This window comes from Aquarana catesbeiana, linkage group LG06 (genome assembly GCF_042186555.1).
Source record: "Aquarana catesbeiana isolate 2022-GZ linkage group LG06, ASM4218655v1, whole genome shotgun sequence".
NCBI lineage: Eukaryota > Metazoa > Chordata > Amphibia > Anura > Ranidae > Aquarana > Aquarana catesbeiana.
Window position 1 is genome coordinate 275720510 of NC_133329.1, and position 21803 is coordinate 275742312.

Here is a 21803-nt window from a genome sequence, read left to right on the forward strand (position 1 = left end):
TTAATGATCACTAATTGCTGATTTAAAAAAGTGTTTTACATATGAATAGACAGTAGTGGGCAAAAATAATTGGGACAAGAATGAAAAATGCTGGGCGCAGAATGATAGTCTGTTATATTTGAGAACATTCAATTTGCAACAGTCAGGAGGTGAAAATTGTGTGTGATTGATGAATAAAATACTAAAACTATGTCCCTTTTTCATACACAGGAAGACCTCAGCCAGGAGGAGGTTGTGGAATGTGGCAGTCAGGAGGAGGCGGGGGTTAGTGGCAGCCAGGAGGAGGCGGGGCTAAGTGTCAGCCAGGAGAAGCCTGGGACCAGTCGCAGCCTGACTGAATCGCAGGTTCCTCCCCTCCGCCTTCCATACAAAAGAGCGAGGAAGACGACTCCCATGCAGGATTCAGCGCTCAGGCTCATTCAAGAGGCTTCTGCATCCCACCGAGCCTTACCCACTCCTGAAGAGGCCTTTGCCTGCATGGCTGCCACCAAACTGCAGGGCATGCAGGAGGGTCAACGCAAACTATGTGAGGACCTGCTTTATAAAGTCCTAAGTAAGGGGGTGAGTGGGGAACTAACACCCAAGACCGACGTGATTGAGTTGGACCATCCTCCTCCTCCTCCTGCTGCCACAACTCCACCACCACAGCCACAGCGTGGAAGGAAGCCAAGAGAGTGATGACCCTGGGTTCAGTCTGGTCTGACAAAAGCTGCAGTCTCTCGTATGACCACAGCCTGGGGACACAGATGTCATCTGCTGCTTTCCGGATCTCTGGGACTTCTGGACCAGACTGCCCTCCCTTAGATAAGGACTCCTCAGGCCACCAATTTTGCGTGAAAATTGTTGATGTCTGCCCTGGGGGTCCAAGGCTTCGCCAATTTCTGCAGTTTCTCCAGCGTTGCCTCCCTCTTTGTTTAGTTGTGACCCCTTAATAAAAGTTTTTTTTTTGGGAAATTATACTCTCCTGTGTCTGTTTTCATCAAAAAATGACAGTTTGTTGGTGACGATTCAGGTATATTTCTAACATAAAATGTGAAATTAACAAGGGACAACAACACCAAACAAACAATCTCCTACAGATTAAATAGAACAACATATCAATGGTGTTGTGGTAACTTGACCCAAAAAACACACACAAAAATTTTCACGAGTACAAATAAAAATCCCAAAAACCAAAAATACGCCTTGAAAAAAATACAAACCCTAAAAAAATTAATCGGCCTTAAAAACCGAAAAAAAATTATGTCAGATGTGACAAATCAAAATATATCAAAATATATTGAGGGAATCCCGAAAAATAGTAAAGAAATAAGTTTGTGAGAAGTGTGTGTGAATATGAGCAGCAAAACTACTTAATTCCTGTCCCATTATAAAGAAGAAGAAGAAGAGAGTGCGCTGTATTAAACCATTTTTAACATTGCAGCGTGACGAAAGTGCTGTATCCATTGCGAACGCTCATTTTACCAGACCGAGCTGTTCCGTGTCGGAATTTCTTCTGAGCATGCGTGGCACTTTGTGCGTCGGAACAGGCCACACACGGTCGGAATTGACGCGATTGGATTTTGTTGTCGGAAAATTTTATCTCCTGCTCTCAAACTTTGTGTGTCGGAAAATCCGACCGTGTGTACGGGGCATTAGTCTTCTCCCTTAAATTGAGCATCTCTGTTGGACGAACCATGAAAGTGGCACCATCCTGCCCAAGGACCATGCAAGTTTATCGGATGGTTCTAGGTCTGTTTTTAGCTTTAATCCTGGTATTAACTATTTTGGGTGCAGCTATCAATTGAAGGTAGAGCATAACTGTTGAAAAGAAGATGTACTGCTATTTAGCATAGTGTCTGCACACGGGAGGCACAGGGAGCCTCTAAAATACATCCATCAGGGGCACAGGCAATCTTGCAAATGCGCCCCTAATGAGAGTTTTAGGTACAGCCACAACAACTGCTACTTAAAAAAGTACTCTGGTATTGTGTATTACCAGTTCTGGATCTGTGTTAATATAAAACTTTCTCCATGTTAAATAATAACAGAATCAATTACATATATGAGTGGTACAGAAAAGCAGCTGAGTATGTTAAGTTTTGGTAACAACAATTAGCCACTAGCATAATAGACAGCTCAAATCAAAGCATACACCCATCAGCACTGGATGTTATGCTCTCTTCATCCTTTGTATCTGATGTTCAATATTAGCTGTGAGTTGTTAGGATAAAAATGTGGGACATGTAATTACTGACCTAAATATGCAGTCTCTGAAGTTGTCACTTGTTACCATTGCTTCACTACCTGGTGAAACCACAACCTGGGACAAGCACATATATCGCAAGTGTCAGAAATAGGAATGGTCCCAATGTTCGAGTCGAACATAAGTTCGACTCGAGCATCGGGTGTTCCTTTGTTCGTAGAACAAACGAACATATGGGGCACTCGCGGGAAGTTCGTCCGCCGCGAAGCATCCCATAATGCACTGCAAGATCGCAGTGCATTGACAGCTGCTGATTGGCCAAAGTATGCACCTGACCTGTATGCTTTGGCCAATCACAGCACGATGTGCTATGAGAGCCATGATTGGCCAAAGGCCGGGTGCCTTTGGCCAATTAATAGCTCAGGGGCTAAAACCACGCCCCACACTATATAAGGCTGCTGCTTACACGGCAGCCATATATAGTGAATGAATGGAGATTAGGCAGGTAGTTATTGTAGTGTGCAGTCAGTCAGTGTAGAATATATGATACAGTTAAGAGTATATAGTGCAGTCAGTGTAGTATATATAATACAGTTCAGAGTATATAGTCAGTGTAGTATATATAATAAAGTGGAGAGTATATAGTGCAGTCAGTGTAGTATATATATAATACAGTGGAGAATATATGGTGCAGTCAGTGTAGTATATATAATACAGTGCAGAGTATATAGTGCCATCAGTGTAGTATATATAATACATTGCAGAGTATACAGTGCAGTCAGTATAGTATATAGAATACAGTGGAGAATATATAGTGTAGTATATGTAATACAGTGCAGAGTATATAGTGCAGTGCAGAGTATACAATACAGTGTATTGAAGTGGTTAAGGGAAACCCTATGACAGAAATTTAAAACAAAATGGCGTGGGTCCCCCCCAAAATCCATACCAGGCCTTTTAAGTCTGGTAGAGATTTTAAGGGGAATGCCACTCCAAAATCTTTTTAAAAAAATGGCGTGGGGTCTGGCATAGATTTTGAGAGGAGCTCCACGGCAAAATGTAAAAAAAAAAAAAGAAAAAATGGAGTGGGGCTCCCCCCAAAATTTATACCAGACCCTTATCCGAGCATGCAGCCTGGCAGGCCAGGAAAGGGAGGGGACGAGCGAGCGCCCCCCCCGAACCATACCAGGCCGCTTGCCCTCAACATAGGGAGGGTGCTTTGGGTGCCCCCCAAAGCACATTGTCCCCATGTTGATGGGGACAAGGGCCTCTTCCCAACAACCATGGCCGGTTGTCGGGGTCTGCGGGTGGGGGGTCTATCAGAATCTGGAAGCCCCCTTTAATGAGGGGGCCCCCAGATTCTGGCCCCCCACTATGTGAATAGGTATTGGGTACACTGTACCCCTACCCATTCACCAAAAAAAGTGTCAAAAAGTGAAGACCACGACAGTTTTTGACAATTCCTTTATTAAAAAAGATTTTAAATAAAAATCCATTGCACCGCCTGATGGACCCGAAAAATAGAAAAAACTAAAAAAGCTCCATCTCCATGGGAGGCCTCCCAGCGACTGCTGTCTCTTGGCTTTGACAGCTGTTATATAGGCAAGGGCGGGGCCACCAGGTGATCTAACCGAGTGACCCCGCCCCCTTCTGACATCATATGATGTCTGAGGGGGGCGGAGTGATCCGGTTACGTCAGCGGGTGGCCCTCGCCCCTTGCCTGTCAAAGCGAAGAGACAGCAGTCGCCGGGAGGCGGAGTTTTTTTGGTTTTTCTATTTTTCGGGTCCATCGGGTGGCATGATTGAAGATGGATGTGCATCACGGGACACTTTTTTTTTTGTGCCGTTTACAGGCAGACTAAGGGGACAATATTTAAAGGAATATTTCATTTTTTTTGTTTTACTTTAAGCATCATTAAAATATATGCTCCTGAAAAAAACTATTGTTTTAAAAACTTTTTTTTGCATTGATACATGTCCCTTAGGGCACGGGTCCCCATACACTTTTTATGGCAATAACTTGCATATAAGCCTTTAAAATTAGGACTTTTGATTTTTCATGTTCGTGTCTCATAGACTTTAATAGCGTTTGCATGTTCGCAAGAACTTTTTGCCTGTACGAGGTGTTCTGGTGCAAACCAAACTGGGGGGGGGGTGTTCGGCCAATCCTTACGATAACTCTTATGAACATGGCTGTCCTAGGCCAACCTCTCATTAAGTTTTGAAGCAAGGATTAGGATGACAACTACTGAAAATGCACTAATGGCAGATCTCATATTCCTATCCTGACTGGATTGCATTGCACAGAATGAAGGGAAAAAAAGTCTGAATAATAAAATGTTTTGTTAAATTGTTTAGTTTCATTCATTATGATTTCTTTTTAACGAGCAGCTGTAGCTTTGGTTCATTTTTACATTTTCAACTACAGTACATCTTTAAAGCCTGTTGAAAAAAAGGCTTTAGACAGACTTTAACAGCTCAAGCTGAAATGTACAGTATATACACAAATACAGTAAATAACCGATTTCTTTATCAGGTGGCTTACGCCTAAACTTCATTAGAATAAGTCAAGCCTCAAGCCAAGCTGTTTCTGCTGTGCTGTCTTTATAGCTAACCCATAGTTGGCCCAATAAAACTCACCAAAACCATTATGATTTCCCTTTATCAGAGGCTCAAAGCTATCTAGTATTTTATAACCAATCTATACAATATTGAAAATTACAAACAGTGTCAAACGCCTGTGAAGAAAGTGACTAAAATCCACAATTGAATATATGAATAAATGGTAACAAGCAACATGCAAAAAAAAAAAAAAAAAAGTGAGAAAGAAAAGAAAAAAATCCTTTAAATAATTAACAAAAATATATAAGTGCTACTTGATAAATAAAGTGTCCGAAACCAATTCATACAAATGAATATATCTCAGTCCAAACCATTCACAAGAGTATATAAATAAAAGTGCACAATAGTGTCCAAACAAATAGCAGGCATTCCTCATGCTTGTATTTATGAAAAAGTGCTAAATATTCCTCATGCTCTTCTTAAGAGATGTGCACGTTATGGCATGCTGCAGTGCTCTCCAGTGACCCCCAATGGATAATGCGCTCACCTTAGAGCGTGTGACACAGTGGCTAAACAGTATCAAAACACGCATTAGAGCCACTCCAGGGCTCATACAGGGTCTGCTGGTGATGATCTGTACCACGCTCAAATGGTGACATATATAAAAGAAAGGAGACTCATAGCATAATACCGCCAGGAATTTATTTGAAAAGCCATAAAAACAATCCCTCCAGGAGGGTAATCACAATGCTTGGGTGCGTCAGTGCACCATCCTATCCAAAGTATGCAATACAGATGAATCCTGTGGTGTGCGGTGCGGTGTACAATCCTCTGCCTGTCTGTGTGTAGAAAGCTCCGTCCTGCCCCTTTTTCATAAATACAAGCATGAGGAATGCCTGCTATTTGTTTGGACACTATTGTGCACTTTGATTTATATACTCTTGTGAATGGTTTGGACTGAGATATATTCATTTGTACTGTATGAATTGGTTTCGGACACTTTATTTATCAAGTAGCACTTATATATTTTTGTTAATTATTTATAGGATTTTTTTCTTTTCTTTCTCACTTTTTTTTTTTTTTTTTTGCATGTTGCTTGTTACCATTTATTCATATATTCAATTGTGGATTTTAGTCACTTTCTTCACAGGCGTTTGACACTGTTTGTAATTTTCAATATTGTATAGATTTATTATATTCTTTGTTCACGTATTTATAGCCTTTAGCGCATGCACATATATTTATTTTATTTTGGCATATACACGGTATGGAACGTGGTTAGTGTGTGCAGCTGAATTAGGTTCATTTATTCACATTGGAGGCATTAACCCATTTGTGGCTCACAAGATTTTAGCACTATTTTTTAGTATTTTATAACCGGTTCAAAATTGTGGTGCACTGGTCATTCTATAAACATTCATACATGTGCAACACTACCTCCGCAAGAGCTGCTGACTTTGACTGGTTCTTCCCCCAAACCGTACAGAGGCCACTAGTCGCCCAAATGACAGTACATTCACTCTTGCTCCAATAAACAGTCTAGGGATTTGTCTTTTTAAGAGTTATTGCTTGTAATACTTGCAACGGGGGAAGGGGTTAGGGGCATGGGATACTTCAAAACAGCTAGCAACATCAACAAGAGGACAATCCTCCCATGGGGACCATGAAGTATATTACTGAACAGTCTCAAGGTCTTACCACAGGGACCATGAGGCAAGTATCATTGGCACCTAATTGCCCCACACAATTGCACAGCTGTAGGTAACCAGTAGAACTTGAAGAACACTGCCCAGTACAGGAAAGCACTCTTCACAAAGCTCACAGTCTAGAATCCTTCAGAGGACAGGGAAATGGCAGCTGTCTCTGTCAGAGCACCATCCGGCACTTATATCTCGAAAGCACACAGTTACCAGGTCATTATGAATCTGCAGGCCCAAAGTCCAATAAGCCTAATGTCTGACAGGTCTGTAAGTACAAGGTGGAGGGGGGAGAACTTACCCCAGTAAATGTTTGTCACTCTCTTGAACGGACCGTATTGAAGTGTCCAGCACTGATGGTTCCATGTGCAGTGTGCTGATTTGAGAGAACGTGGACCAGTCTAGGGACATTGAGGTGGATCTTGTAGAAGGGCTGAATACCGAATGTCCCCAAGTGCTGTGACTACGACCGGAAGCTGTTTTTCCTGTGGATAGCTATACCACTTGTTGGTTCACGCTCGACTTGGCCCATTGGGGGCCGCTGCTACAGGTGAGAGGCTGGGGGAAATAGGTGTCGCACTCCGGAGCTTGATTGGATGAACACATCTATCTTAGACACTTGTTGCCACAGTGATTGTTTACTGCACTTGCACTTTCCTGTATTATCAGAAGACCAGACCTTGTTGATATTGGGAGCCGCATTGCATGGCTTTTTGGACTACAGTTATCACTCATTAATACCATTTTGTGGACATTTATTACACACACCTGTGTGCCACGGGTTTATATTCATATTTTTGCACATTGTTTATTTACTTTGGTGGAATTGCACTTCACTTTGTATGAGTTTATCTCATTCTTCATTGCACTTTATGATTGTTATTCATGTATTTATGATATTTATGCACTATTGCACTTTTATTTATTATTATTGCAATTGTATGTACTTTTGCATGTGTACCTATTGCTTATTTATACACCTTTCTACTCAGGCTTAAGTAGCGCCACATAATTTGTTTTTTCACTGTGTCCAGGAGCGAGGTGCTGACAAATCAAACCTGCACTCTCGTACAATTTTTCTTGGTGCAGCTTTTGAGCACACTCTAATATCTGGGTGGCTGAATTCTTCTCTCCTGTAGATTCAGGGCCAACTGAGCTCTCAGGCATTTTCTTAAGTGCTATGGGGTACTCTTCATCCATGGTACCCCTCTCCCCCTCCTCAGTCCCACTCTGGCTCAGATACATCTGAGGAACCCCGATCACCAACTTTCTCCACTAGAGCTTAAAATCTACCCACAAACTTACAAACTTTTATGACCCTGGGTCAGATCTCTCCTCTCTCTCTTCCCTGCAAACTCACCTAATTGACCAGTAGTACCCGGCCTCTCTGGTACAGTACTGGCAGTGGGGATGACAGGAGACTCTGACTTCTCCAATAAAACTCAAGATGTCATGTCTCTGCATTGGGCAGGTGAAGACAATGCCTCCTCCTTCCGAGTGAATCCTCGCCAAGTCAGTGCTTTCCCGTTGAGTGGTGGTGAATGCACGGAGAGTCTCTCACCTCACTGTATCTGGTCTGGTGAACTCAAGTGCTTCAGCACAGTAGCCTGTGTCCCAATCGACCATCAGGCCACTTGGTGGGAGGTCACTGGGCACTAGATCAAACAGAGCCTCTCCGCTAGGGATGAGCCGAACACCCCCTTGTTCGGTTCGCACCAGAACATGCGAACAGGAAAAAAATTTGTTCAAACACGCAAACACCGTTAAAGTCTATGAGACACGAACATGAATAATCGAAAGTGCTAATTTTAAAGGCTTATATGCAAGTTATTGTCATAAAAAGTGTTTGGGGACCTGGGTCCTGCCCCAGGGGACATGGATCAATGCAAAAAAAAGTTTAAAAAACGGCTGTTTTTTCGGGAGCAGTGATTTTAATAATGCTTAAAGTGAAACAAAAGTGTAATATCCCTTTAAATTTCGTACCTGGGGGGTGTCTATAGTATGCCTGTAAAGGGGCGCATGTTTCCTGTGTTTAGAACAGTCTGACAGCAAAATGACATTTCAAAAGGAAAAAAGGTCATTTAAAACTACTCGCGGCTATTAATGCATTGCCGGTCCGACAATACACATAGAAGTTCCTTGATAAAAACGGCATGGGAATTCCCCACAGGGGAACCCCGAACCAAAATTTAAAAAAAAATGACGTGGGGGTCCCCTTAAATTCCATACCAGGCCCTTCAGGTCTGGTATGGATATTGAGGGAAACCCCGGACAAAATTTTTTAAAAAAATGACGTGGGGGTCCCCTAAATTCCATACCAGACCTGAAGGGTCTGGTATGGTTTTTAAGGGGAACCCCGCGCCAAAATTAAAAAAAAAAAAACAGCGTGGGGTCCCCCCAAAAATCCATACCAGACCCTTATCCGAGCACGCAACCTGGCAGGCCACAGGAAAAGAGGGGGGGACGAGAGAGAGCGGCCCCCCTCCTGAACCTTACCAGGCCACATGCCCTCAACATTGGCAGGGTGCTTTGGGGTAGCCCCCCAAAACACCTTGTCCCCATGTTGATGAGGACAAGGGCCTCATCCCCACAACCCTGGCCGGTGGTTGTGTGGTTCTGCAGGCGGGGGGCTTATCGGAATCTGGAAGCCCCATTTGTCAAGGGGACCCCCAGATCCCGGCCCTCCCCCCTATGTGAAATGGTAAGGGGGTACAAAAGTACCCCTACCATTTCACTAAAAAACTGTCAAAAATGTTAAAAATGACAAGAGACAGTTTTTGACAATTCCTTTATTTAAATGCTTCTTCTTTCTTCTACCTTCTTTCTTTCTTCGGTTTCTTCCTCGTCCAGCATCTCCTCCGCGGCGTCTTCTTCCCTTCTTCTCCTTCTAGTGAAATGGTAGGGGTACTTTTGTACCCCCTTACCATTTCACACAGGGGGAGGGCCGGGATCTGGGGGTCCCCTTGTTAAAGGGGGCTTCCAGATTCCGATAAGCCCCCCGCCCGCAGACCCCCACAACCACTGGCCAGGGTTGTGGGGATGAGGCCCTTGTCCTCATCAACATGGGGACAAGGTGTTTTGGGGGGCTACCCCAAAGCACCCTCCCAATGTTGAGGGCATGTGGCCTGGTACGGTTCAGGAGGGGGGCCGCTCTCTCTCATCCCCCCCTCTTTTCCTGCGGCCTGCCAGGTTGCGTGCTCGGATAAGGGTCTGGTATGGATTTTTGGGGGGACCCCACGCTGTTTTTTTTAAATTTTGGCGCGGGGTTCCCCTTAAAAACCATACCAGACCCTTCAGGTCTCCCCCTGAGGCTTAGGACTCTCCCTCTGGGGGAAAGACAATCTTTTTAGTGATTCAGACTATTTATCAGCTTCCCAGCCATCAGGTCTGGGCACACCTCCCCAGTGTTTGGCTAGATTGAAAAATTGTTTTTCCCCACTAAGGAGAGCTCCAAGCCTCAGGCGGCTATTGCTCTGTGTTGCTGATCTGTGAGTTCTCAGCAGTGGCAGAGCTGTGACCTAGAAGTGATCTGGAACTGACTGCAGGATTTCACCAAATGTATCTGGTCTAGAGAAGGACTGTCTCTTTAACTGGATTGTGCCTGGAAGGTGGCAGCTGGGGTCTTGTGAGTAATGACCCTAAATGGATTCCTGATGACTGTGTGCTTTTTGGGATAAAAGTGCCAGACGCCACAGATAGCTCTTTTAGGGTCCCAGATATTGCCTATTCCCCCTCCTCAGCAGGACTCTGGACTATGTTTTGTGAAACAAGCCCTCCTGTACTGTGCAATGTTCCCAAGATTGCACTGGGTTGTGCAGTAGTGCAGGGTAACCAGATGCCAAAAACACTTGCCTTATGGTCCCCAGCTGTGAGCAGGTAGACTGTCCAATATGCACAGTTGCTTATAGAAGAGATAGTACTTTCACAGCCAAAAGGTCCCCATTTTGGAGCATTCAATGGCCTAACCACTCCCCTGTACAAGTTTTATCAACAATAAAAAACAAAAAGACAACCCCTAAAGTGTTTATTGGAGCCAGAGTAATTGGACTGTTGTTTGGCTGACTGGTGTACTGTTTTGGGCAGAACAAGTTAAAACCAGTGGCCCCAGAGAGGCTAGCGCTACACATGGTTCTATAAATTGTAGCCAAGAAAGTTTCTTGATAAGTTTAGTTGGAATATAAACAGTTTCTACCCACCATATTGAATCATTATGTCACACAGATCTATATACTTTAACTCATCAGAAGAAAATCCAATTTAGATACCAGTAATTCCATTTTCTTGAGTGTCCCCTCTTATAGTTAGTTCTTCTTGTTGGATAATTTGTTCCTCTTTTTTTGTGGCTTTTTCAGCTTGTGGTATCCCAAAAGCAATATGTTTCTCCTGAAATAAAATCAATTGTACAACAAAACACTTTTAATTACTTTATGACTGGTGTCCATGGAGCATCAGCTGAACTGATACTAACACAAAGACTTAGTAAATAACATATGCTAGTTTTTATCACTGTACTGTATACTGGTGTTACAAAGAAGTTTGCCACTAAGGTGTCCGTTTATGAAGCAGTGAAATCTATTCACTGCTTCGTTCTCCGGCATTCACAGTGAAGAATCTTCTCCTCTGTGTGCCAGTTTATGAAGCGGTGTAGATCGCTTCACCTTTGGAGGAGTGAAGTGATCTACAAATGCTTCAAATAGTGGAGAACATCCCCTGATACTGGAATCTCGTGAGACTTTACGAGATTACAGCACCAGATGTCAGTTTATCAAGCAGTGATAAATTATCACTGCTCAACGGCGTGGATTAATGTTAATAAAATAATGTGTCCCCCTACATTATACACATATGTATACACACACACACACTATATATACATGTATATACACACACATGATATATATATACATATACACATTATATGTATATATGTATAAATATGTATACACATAAATATGACAGGGGGACATGCTTACAGTGTTGGGGGGTCTGAACGAGGCATAAGGAAGTTAAAAATCTTCCTCCTTCCCCCTCAGATCCCCCCAGATTTCCTCTTCAATCCCCGATTCACCACCTCTGAGCTGGTGAACCTGGGAGTGTGAATTCTGACACAGATCGCCAGTGAAGCGGTGAGATCACCGCTTCATAAACTGGCCGTTACTGTGTCATTCAATGAGGATTCTCCGTGTGTAGAGATAATCGGCGGGAGAACAAGTTCAAACATGTTCTCCCCCGATTATCACTGTTTCATAAACTGTTTATGGACTGTGATCAGCGGTGATCCTCGGGATCACCGCTGATCACTGCTTCATAAACGGACACCTCAGTGTATGATGTTATACATGCCTCTTATCTCTACTGTATAATATATACACTATATCAACAATGTCATACTGGTAATTTCTGGTTTTCATGTGGCCATCTTATTCCTTTGTGGTCCCCAGCCAGTTTAAGAATTCATGTGAATGAAGCTGAAACTGTTCGCCACTGAAAAAGGCTACGCCACTTTACATAAATTTGCAGCTAAATACTTATAGTTAACCTATACCCAGATTATGCACACTAAGATTTAAAAATTCTAAACAACCACTAAAAGCACTTTAAAACAAGCCCTTATTCACTTCTGTAGCTGTAGGCATTGTGGAGAAATTTCGAAAGTTCAAAACAGTGGCACAGAAATCTCAACTTTTTTTGCTATCAGAGCAGATCTTGGCAAAGCTCCATGTTTTTTTCACCCCCTCAATACCAGCATGTTTCCTAATTTCCAAAGAATTGTGTCAAAAAATTAGATCACCTTGGGGTATCTACCTTCCAAAAAGGGGTCATTTTGGGGGTTGGGGGTTGCATTGTTTTGGCATTTTTATTTTAACAATAAAATTATATAGTAAGACATAAAATGCCCAGTGGTTATTAAATGCTATCGAAAAAAAGCCTGTTAATGTATTATAACAATGGAAACAGACGTCTGGGAAGGGTAGTGGAGGTTGGTACACAAGCAGTTACTGTAAATGTCAAAAAAGTGTTTGCAGTATTGACTTTTAAGTATAAAATCCATATTGTTGTTTAATGACATGCTTGTCTGTTTTACTTTGTAAACCTTTTGAGCCCCAGGATTAATTCCTAGTTTAACCACTTCACCCCCAGAAGAATTTACCCCCTTCCTGACCAGAGCACTTTTTGCTATTCGGCACTGTGTCGCTTTAACTGACAATTGCGCAGTCGTGCGACGTGGCTCCCAAACAAAATTGATGTCCTTTTTTTCCCACAAATAGAGCTTTTTTTTGGTGGTATTTGATCACCTCTGCAGCTTTTATTTTTTGCGCTATAAACAAAAAAATAGCGACAATTTTTAAAAAAATGAATTATTTTTTACTTTTTGCAATAATAAATATCCCCAAAAAATAATTAAAAAAACATTTTTTTTCCCTCAGTTTAGGCCGATACGTATTCTTCTATATATTTTTGGTAAAAAAAAAAAAAAATCGCAATAAGCGATTATTGATTGGTTTGCGCAAAAGTTATAGCGTTTACAAAATAGGGGATAGTTTTATGGCATTTTTATTAATAATTTTATTTTTACTAGTAATGGCGCCGATCAGCGATTTTTATTGTGACTGCGACATTATGGCGGGCACATCATTTCTGACACATTTTTGGGACCATTGTCATTTTATACAGCAATCAGTGCTATAAAAATGCACTGATTCCTGTGTAAATGACACTGGCAGTGAAGGGGTTAACCACTAGGGGGCGGGGAGGGGTTAAGTCAGTACTAGGGAGTGTTTTCTAACTGTAGGGGGGGATGGGCTAGCTATGACACATCACTGATCTCTGCTCCCGATCACAGGGAGCAGAGATCAGTGACACTGTCACTAGGCAGAACGGGGAGATGCTTGTTTACATCAGCATCTCCCCGTTCGTCCTCTCCGTGAGGCGATCGCGGGTATCCCCGCGGCGATCGAGTCTGCGGGACCCGTGACCAGACTCACGGAGCTCCCGGCCGGCGCGCATGCAATGGCATGGTGGGGAATTGAAATGTGACTTAAAGGTACGCCCATTTGCCCAGCCGTGCTATTCTGCCGACGTACATCGGCGTGCGCCGGTCAGGAGGTGGTTAAGAAAGCTCACTCATTTTTCTATGGGCTTACAAGACAATACTGGCCAACTACTGCTTCAAATGAACAGTCATAGGCATGTGCATAGGGTTGGAGGAGAACTTTGTAGGAGGAGGTAGCTTTGGGGGGAAAAGGGAAGTAATTTTTGGTTTAAAGTGAGTGGCCAGTGAGATATGCGCTCCTGAACCCTGCACTCTGTACACAGTGAACTCCTGAACCCTGCACTCTGTACACAGTGAACTCCTGAACCCTGCACTCTGTACACAGTGAACTCCTGAACCCTGCACTCTGTACACAGTGAACTCCTGAACCCTGCACTCTGTATGTAGCGCACCCCTGAACCCTGCACTCTGTACAGAGTGCACCCCTGAACCCTGCACTGTGTATAGAGCACATTCCTGAACTCTTCACGGAGCATATTTCTGAACTCTGAACTCTGTACAGAGCACACTCCTGAACCCTGCACTCTCTATGTATAGCACTCCTGAACTTTGCACTATGTACAAAGAGCATTCCTGATCCCTGCACTCTGTACGTAGTGCACTCCTGAACCCTGCACTCTGTACAAAGCACATTCCTGAAATCTGCCCTCTGTAAGTAGCACACTCCTAAACTCTGTATTCTGTACTATATGTGGAACACTCCTGGTATTTATTGCCCCTTTAAGACCCTCCCACTCTTAGAGCAATTTGGCTCCGCTCAAGGAAAGTGGGGGGCATGGTTAAGTATCTGCACCTATTCTCTGAGTAAAAAAGCTATATATACAGTATGTATCCCACCCCCACAACTGTATTTCCACTATCTCATTCAGCTCATCCCCCACAGTTATTGCCTTTTGTATCATTTGAATTGTATTGTAATTGTACTGTCTGCCCTCATGTTGTAAAGTGTTGCACAAACTGTTGGTCCTTTATAAATCCTGTATAAAAATAATATCATTAAAAATAGATATATTAAAGCCTTGTTCACACTAGTGCGATTTCAGATGCGATTTGAGTTCCACAAAATTGCATGACGAAGGAAATCACATTGTTTTCAGTGGTGCCCATTTACACCAATGCAACACAGCAAAGTGCAATATTTAAAAAGGGTCCTGTGCTACTTTGTTGCAATTCCAGTGCAATTTTGGTCCCATAGAGAATACAAACCACATCCAAAACACAACTGAGTTGTACCACATAATCGCACTGTGTAAATCTAGCCTTGTACTTTGCACTATGAGCCTATACTCATTTACATGGGGGGGGGGGAGATATCTGGGTGCCTCCTCATTGCCCGCAAATCCCACAACCACTAGGCCAGGGTTGTGGGGAAAAAACTTTTCTCTTCATCAACAAACAAGGCTCTTTGCTGGGCGGGTCCCCCTTTGTTTAGGGCAAGTGGTCTGGTATGGTTCATCAAAGGGGGTGTACCCCCCTTTCCAGGTGGCCAAACAGACTGCATGCTCAGATTAAGGGTTTGGTATAGATATTGAGGGGAACATCACACACTTTGATTTTTTGAGTGGGGATCCCCCTTAACATCCATACTAGACCAGAAGGATCTAGTATAGGCTTACTGGGAGACCTCCCACATTTTTCCTTTGTACATATCAGTACTGTTAAAAAAAAAATCACTGTTACCCCGGCTGAATTTAACCTTCAAAAAAAAAAAAAAAATGTTTGTACTGGTACATGTTCCTCAGAGCAGGGCTCACCCATCCATGATTTTTTACAACCCTTTACCTATTAGCCCAGAAAATGGTCATTTTTGATTTGACAGATTCGGTTCTCATTGATTTCAGTAAAGTTTGGGTTTGGGATCCAAATTCTTTTGAAGTGCGCCAAACCCTACTCGTACCAACTCAGAGACGTTCAGCTCATACCTAGTGCTTAAAGAGGAAGTAAAGTATTTGCTGACGCTGATGCCGGACCGCCCGCCGTCGTTATACGTCAGTACTTTGACGTTAAATACCGGGGTTATGGCAGCAGATAGTAAAAAAATGCTTTCGCACTACTATGGATAAGTGAATACAATAAGTGATATATAAATCAATATATACGAATATAAATGCAGCAAAATCTATAGTGTACCACAAATCACTAATCAGTAGACATGAAACTTAATAAAGTGATTTCACTCAAATATTAATAATAATAAATAGTGTCAAATTCATACGTTTAAGTAATTCAGGAGAGTAATTAGTTGTTGCTGTAAAAATTAAAACAAGTGATGCATCCAGTGTCTATCTACAAAATTAAAATGAAAAAAAATTGCGGTAATAGTATCCTTATATAAAATCACAGTGTTCTTCATAAATTAGTGACAGTGATGAGTAAATAAATATAACTTAGTAAACAAATAATATATATGGGTGGAGTATAAATAGCCTTATGTGACTGTGCTCAATGCAGGTTCACTTTAAATGGTATAAAACCTAGACAAAATTAGGGAACAATAATAGGAAGTCCAAAGGGTAGTTTTGGATGGAGGATTATCAAGTTATGTGTGTATTAGACCAGGTATAGGTAGTTGTTCTCAATATTCCTATTGTGGCTCCTTTAGCAGTCAGGTCTCACAGGACTCTTACCTCAATTCTGGCTATGACATGCAGTACCCGCCGTCACCGCTGGGTAGATCCTTTAGTATTTTTTACATCGTGGTCATACCTCCTCTGATTTATATATTCCAGCTCTGTTTCCTCGATGCTGGCTGTAACATGCAGTACCCGCTGTCTCCACTAGGGGGATCCTTTAGTTTCTCTGAGTTCTGATCGTGCCTCCTCTGGATGATGTAATACAGCTCTGTTGTCTTTCTGATGATTGCGATCTTCACACACACACACATGAACTTTAATGGCATCCCAGTCTTTGTACGGTTCAAATATGAACCATTTGCAGCTATAACAGCTTCAACTCTTCTGGGAAGGCTGTCCACAATATTTAGGACTCCTAAATATTGTGAACAGCCTTCCTAGAAGAGTTGAAACTGTTATAGCTGCAAAGGGTGGGCCAATATCATATTTAAAGATGGGAACGAGAGACATCAATTAGAAAAAGTATATAGGCATAAGACACACCCATGCCACAACAAAGTTAAACCCACAGGTGCTTTTTGCTTTACCACTACTATTCCTTTATATTGGCTTTTGAAATTGGATGAAAGGTTTAGCACTGGGAAACACTTTTTGAAAGATAAAAAGTGCATTTTATATACGACTATATAGATCAGACCAAAATGAGGGACAAATGAGGAGGAAAGAGGGACAGAGGGACTTTGATCCAAATCAGAGACGGACCCTCAAAATCAGGCTCCCCCCAACACACAGAAGTTGGTGGACAGCCTGAGCTGTGCATGTTTTTCTAAGAGACTGAGTAGAAAGAGGTGTGTATTTTTCCCACCACTCAGGTTTCAGATTACACTCGGGTCTCCTTTCCATGCTATGTAGTGTTTGATGTCAGATCCCTACCCCCTGCCTGCTGGAGCTGAGAAATAGTCTTTGATCTAAGTGTTTAACCCTTTCATGACTAAGCCTATTTTTGAAATTTGGTGTTTACAAGTTAAAATCCGTATTTTTTGCTAGAAAATTACTTAGAGTTCCCAAACATTATATATATATATATTATATATATATATATATATATATATATATATATATATATATATATATATATATATATATATATATATATATATATATATATATATATATATATTATATATATATTTTTAGCAGAGAATCTAGAGAATAAAATGGCGATTGTTGCAATATTTTTTATCACACGGTATTTGGGCAGCGGTGTTTTAAACGCAAATTTTTGGAAAAGGGACACTTTCATGAATTTTAAAAAATCCAAACAGTAAAGTTACCCCAATTTTTTTGTATAATGTGAAAGATGAAGTTACGCTGAGTAAATAGATACCAAACATGTCACCCTTTATAATTGCACGCACTCGTGGAATGGCGACAAACTACGGTACCTATGAATTTCCATAGGCGACGCTTTAAAAATTTTTTACGGTTACCAGGTTTGAGTTACAGAGGAGGTCTAGTGCTAGAATTATTGCTCTCGCTCTGATGATCGCGGCAATACCTCACATGTGTGATTTGAACACCGTTTACATATGCGGGCGCGACTTCCGTATGCGTTTTCTTCGCTGCACGAGCTCGCGGGAACAGGGGCACTTTAAAAAATTTTTTTTTTATTTTATTTATTTTTTTACTTTAGAAATTGTGTTTTAAAAAAAATTTTTTTTTTTTACTTTTATTGCTGTCACAAGGAATGTAAACATCCCTTGTGACAGTAATAGGTGGTGACAGGTACTCTTTATGGAGGGATCGAGGGTCTAAAAGACCCCCCATCCCTCCTTTACACTTCAAAGTATTCAGATCGCTAAAAACGGCGACTCTGAATACTGTGTACTTTTTTAAATTCGGCGCCATTGGCAGCCGAGTAAACGGGAAGTGACGTCATGATGTCGCTTCCGCGTTTACAACGAGAAGGCTGGAACGAAGCCGCCCACAGCTTCGTTCCAGCCCGCCCCCAGCCGCCGAAGGTACCCGATTGGACGGGAGGCCCGGTAACAGCGGCGGGAGGGGGGGGATGTCCCCTCCCGCTCCTCCGGTATAACAACCGAGCGGCTTTTAGCCGCATCGGTTGTTATACTCGGGTAGCCGATCGCCCGCTGTAAACAACGGTACCGGGATGATGCCTGCAGCTGCGGGCATCATCCCGGTATAACCCCGGAAAGCCGAGTAATCATATCTGCGTACGGTCGGCGGGAAGGGGTTAAGAAGGCTGTAGAGAAGGGCGGGCTGCAGATAAACAGGTACAACCTATGTAGGAGGATTTGTTTCAACTCTGTGTATCCCCAGAGGCTAATCACTTCAGTGGGTATATTTAAGGGTATACAACCACTTTAAAGAGTAACTAAAGACAAAAATGTTTTTATTTTTGTTTTGGATAGAGTAAAGGATGGTTATAACCCCTGACAGTTTTTTTGCCTTCTGTGTCCCATAGAAGAGATTTCCCTTCATTTCCCAACTCATTGACAAAAATAGGAAGTGAGAGGAAATCCCTCCAAAATGAGGGAATCTTGCGGTGTAACCAGGGTCACTAGAACTAGTGTCCCTATTAGAAGATTTCCCCTCTACACAGGGCTGGCCGAAGACATTGTGCTGCCCGGGTCCAAGAATGAAATGCTGCCCCCCCCAAAAAAAAAATCACGCCCACCAAAAGGCCCCCACATCTATTATTTTATATCATGATAATTAAAACTAAAATGTAATTTATCAGGAAGTCAGATTTACATGCAACAGCACCTTGTGTATATGCAAAATTATATGACATACCATTATTATGTTCAATGGTATGTGGGTTAGGGCAATATATAGATGGGCCAGGGTAGTATATGGACAGGCTAGGGTAGTATATGGACAGGCTAGGGTAGTAAATGGACAGGCTAGGGTAGTAAATGGACAGGCTAGGGTAGTAAATGGACAGGCTAGGGTAGTATATGGACAGGCTAGGGTAGTATATGGACAGGCTAGGGTAGTATATGGACAGGCTAGGGTAGTATATGGACAGGCTAGGGTAGTATATGGACAGGCTAGGGTAGTATATGGACAGGCTAGGGTAGTATATGGACAGGCTAGGGTAGTATATGGACAGGCTAGGGGTGGGCTAGGGTAGTATATAGACAGGCTAGGGGTGGGCTAGGGTAGTGTAGGGGCAGGCGAGCGGCACGGGGGGTGGGGGGGTGGGGCAGTTGTCGTCATGACACACAAAACTGACCAGGCTAAAAACTGCCCATGCTGCCTAGTGTAGTCAGTTTTTTATTAGGAAAGCAGAGGGAATGTCTTTCAATGGCGAGTAGAGCAAATTTAGTCAAGATGATCATGATGCCCCAATTGCTGTATTTTCTCCACAATACACCAGTGGTGGTCCCTTTAAAAATTTTCGGGTGGTGAACTCTATATTTCGCTACTTGCTGTGGAAAGGGGTCCACTGGGATAAAACTAACAATTATAGAGGGCGAAACACAGGTGTGGCTTAGCCTTTCCAAACCCTTGGCTGTACTATTTGGTCTCTTAACTACAGCATCTGATGGGGGGATGGTATGAGATCCATAGCGGTGAGGAGATTAGAGACTCTACTTTATATGTAATGCTCCGTTTTTGTGGGACTCTCTCCCAAAGAGACTAGAAGCCCAACTTTTTTCTAAGCCTAACAGACTGTATCCAACATACAGACTAATGCATAAAATTTGGGTGAAGGCGAAACTTCAACATGTTTTAGGATACACAGTTTACAGCCCTATGTGGTATAATCAATTATACTCGGAATTAAATAAATTGCAATATGCTGCCAACTTGAGAAAATTGGATGTGACCCACCTTAGGCATATATTCAAAAAAGGCAAGCTTCTGTTCTTTGCTCAATTGCAAAGCAGGTATAATGTCCCCCATACTATGCATTTTTATTACCTTCAATTACAGCACGCAATTAAAGCCCAACAGTCATTAGTGAATGCGGTTATATCTCCAACCCCAATCTTTAGTATGATGCAAAGTTCCCCCTCCAGAAAAGGTTTTATATCCAGGTGTTAAGCCATGCTTCTAGCCGATTACTTGGAACGGTTTCCTAATACTGCTATGGCGGTCTAGGAAAAAGATGTGGGAGACCTTTCAGGGGACCAGTGGGAGGACGCCATATCTGTTCTCTCAACGCGTCGCACAGATTACTACAACTTTACATACTATTAAGAGTACACTGCACTCCCTATGGAATGCATATTATGGGCTTATGTCCGGATTCTACATGCCCAAAATGTTGTAGAGAAATCTGGAGGTGGTGGGCACCGAACACACATTGGATGACTTTAGGATTGTCACTTTGAGACTCTCACTATGGTGGAATCCTGACTTTGGGACTGTTACACTGTTGATACCATAAGTTCACACTGGGGTGGCTTCAAAGGCGCCCGACTCTGAAGCCGCCCCATACAGTGCGACTTCAGCGCGGCTTGTAAACGACTTCTGTAATAGAAGTCAATGCGAATAGCTCTTAAGTTGCCCCAAAAGGTACAGGAACCTTGAGTCGCTCCAATTAGAACGGTTTCATCGGACTGCATGGAGCACGACTTGTCAGGTGGCTAAGTCGCCTAACAGGTCGCCTCAGTGTGAACTGAGCCTAATGCCACGTACACACAAGCGGATTTCTTGTCGGAAAAAGATATGACGGCTTTTCCGATGGGATTCTGCTCAAGTTTGCCTTGCATACACATGGTCACGCAAAAGTTCGCTGAAATTACGACCGTCAAGAACGCGGTGACCTACAACACTACGACGAGCTGAGAAAATGAAGTTCAATGCTTCCGAGCATGCATCGAATTGTTTCCAAGCATGCGTAGAGATTTTGCGCGTCAGAATTACCACAGACGATCGCATTTTCTGAACTTTTCCCAAACCGAAAAATTGAGAGCATGCTCTCAATCTTTTGCTGGCTGGAATTCCGCCAACAAAAGACCGATGGAGCATACACACGGTCGCATTTTCTGACGAAAAACTCTCATCGGTCTTTTGCGGGACGAAATTCAGATCGTGCGTACGCGGCATAATGCCCTGTACACACGGTCGGACATTGATCGGACATTCTGACAACAAAATACTAGGATTTTTTCCGACAGATGTTGGCTCAAACTTGTCTTGCATACACACGGTCACACAAAGTTGTCGGAAAATCTGATCATTCTGAACGCGGTGACGTAAAACACGTACGTCGGGACTATAAACGGGGCAGTAGCCAATAGCTTTTGTCTCTTAATTTATTCTGAGCATGCGTGGCACTTTGTGCGTCAGTTTGTGTACACACGATCGGAAATTCCGACAACAGATTTTGTTGTCGGAAAATTTTCTAGCCTGCTCTCAAACTTTGTGTGTCGGAAAATCCGATGGAAAATGTGTGATGGAGCCCACACACGGTCGGAATTTCCGACAAGGTCCTATCACACATTTTCCGTCGGAAAATCTGACCGTGTGTATGGGGCATTAGAGTTTTTTATTTATGGGACTTTTATTATGTTTTCTGTTGTATTTTTGATTGTGCTGCACGTATTTTGCATTCATACATATCCAAAAGCTCCCTCCCAATGTAAAGTTTGACCACACCCACTTTTTGCCACAGAGCACTATGTGCGACGCAGGTCTCAGTCTTCCTTAAGTGTTGTATGGGGAAAAAAATGATTGGGGGGGGGGGGGGTAACACC

The 21803-nt window shown here is 42.7% G+C and overlaps 1 protein-coding gene across 3 annotated transcripts in view; it reads right to left on the reverse strand.

Moving 5' to 3' along the window:
• Positions 1–21803, reverse strand: part of MDH1B (malate dehydrogenase 1B) — a 107571-nt gene that overhangs the window by 17939 nt on the left and 67829 nt on the right. For all 3 annotated transcript variants that reach the window (XM_073633389.1, XM_073633391.1, XM_073633390.1), the window contains one exon: positions 10710–10827. In XM_073633389.1, the coding sequence (XP_073489490.1) occupies positions 10710–10827 (118 nt within the window). The remainder of the gene's footprint in view (positions 1–10709; positions 10828–21803) is intronic.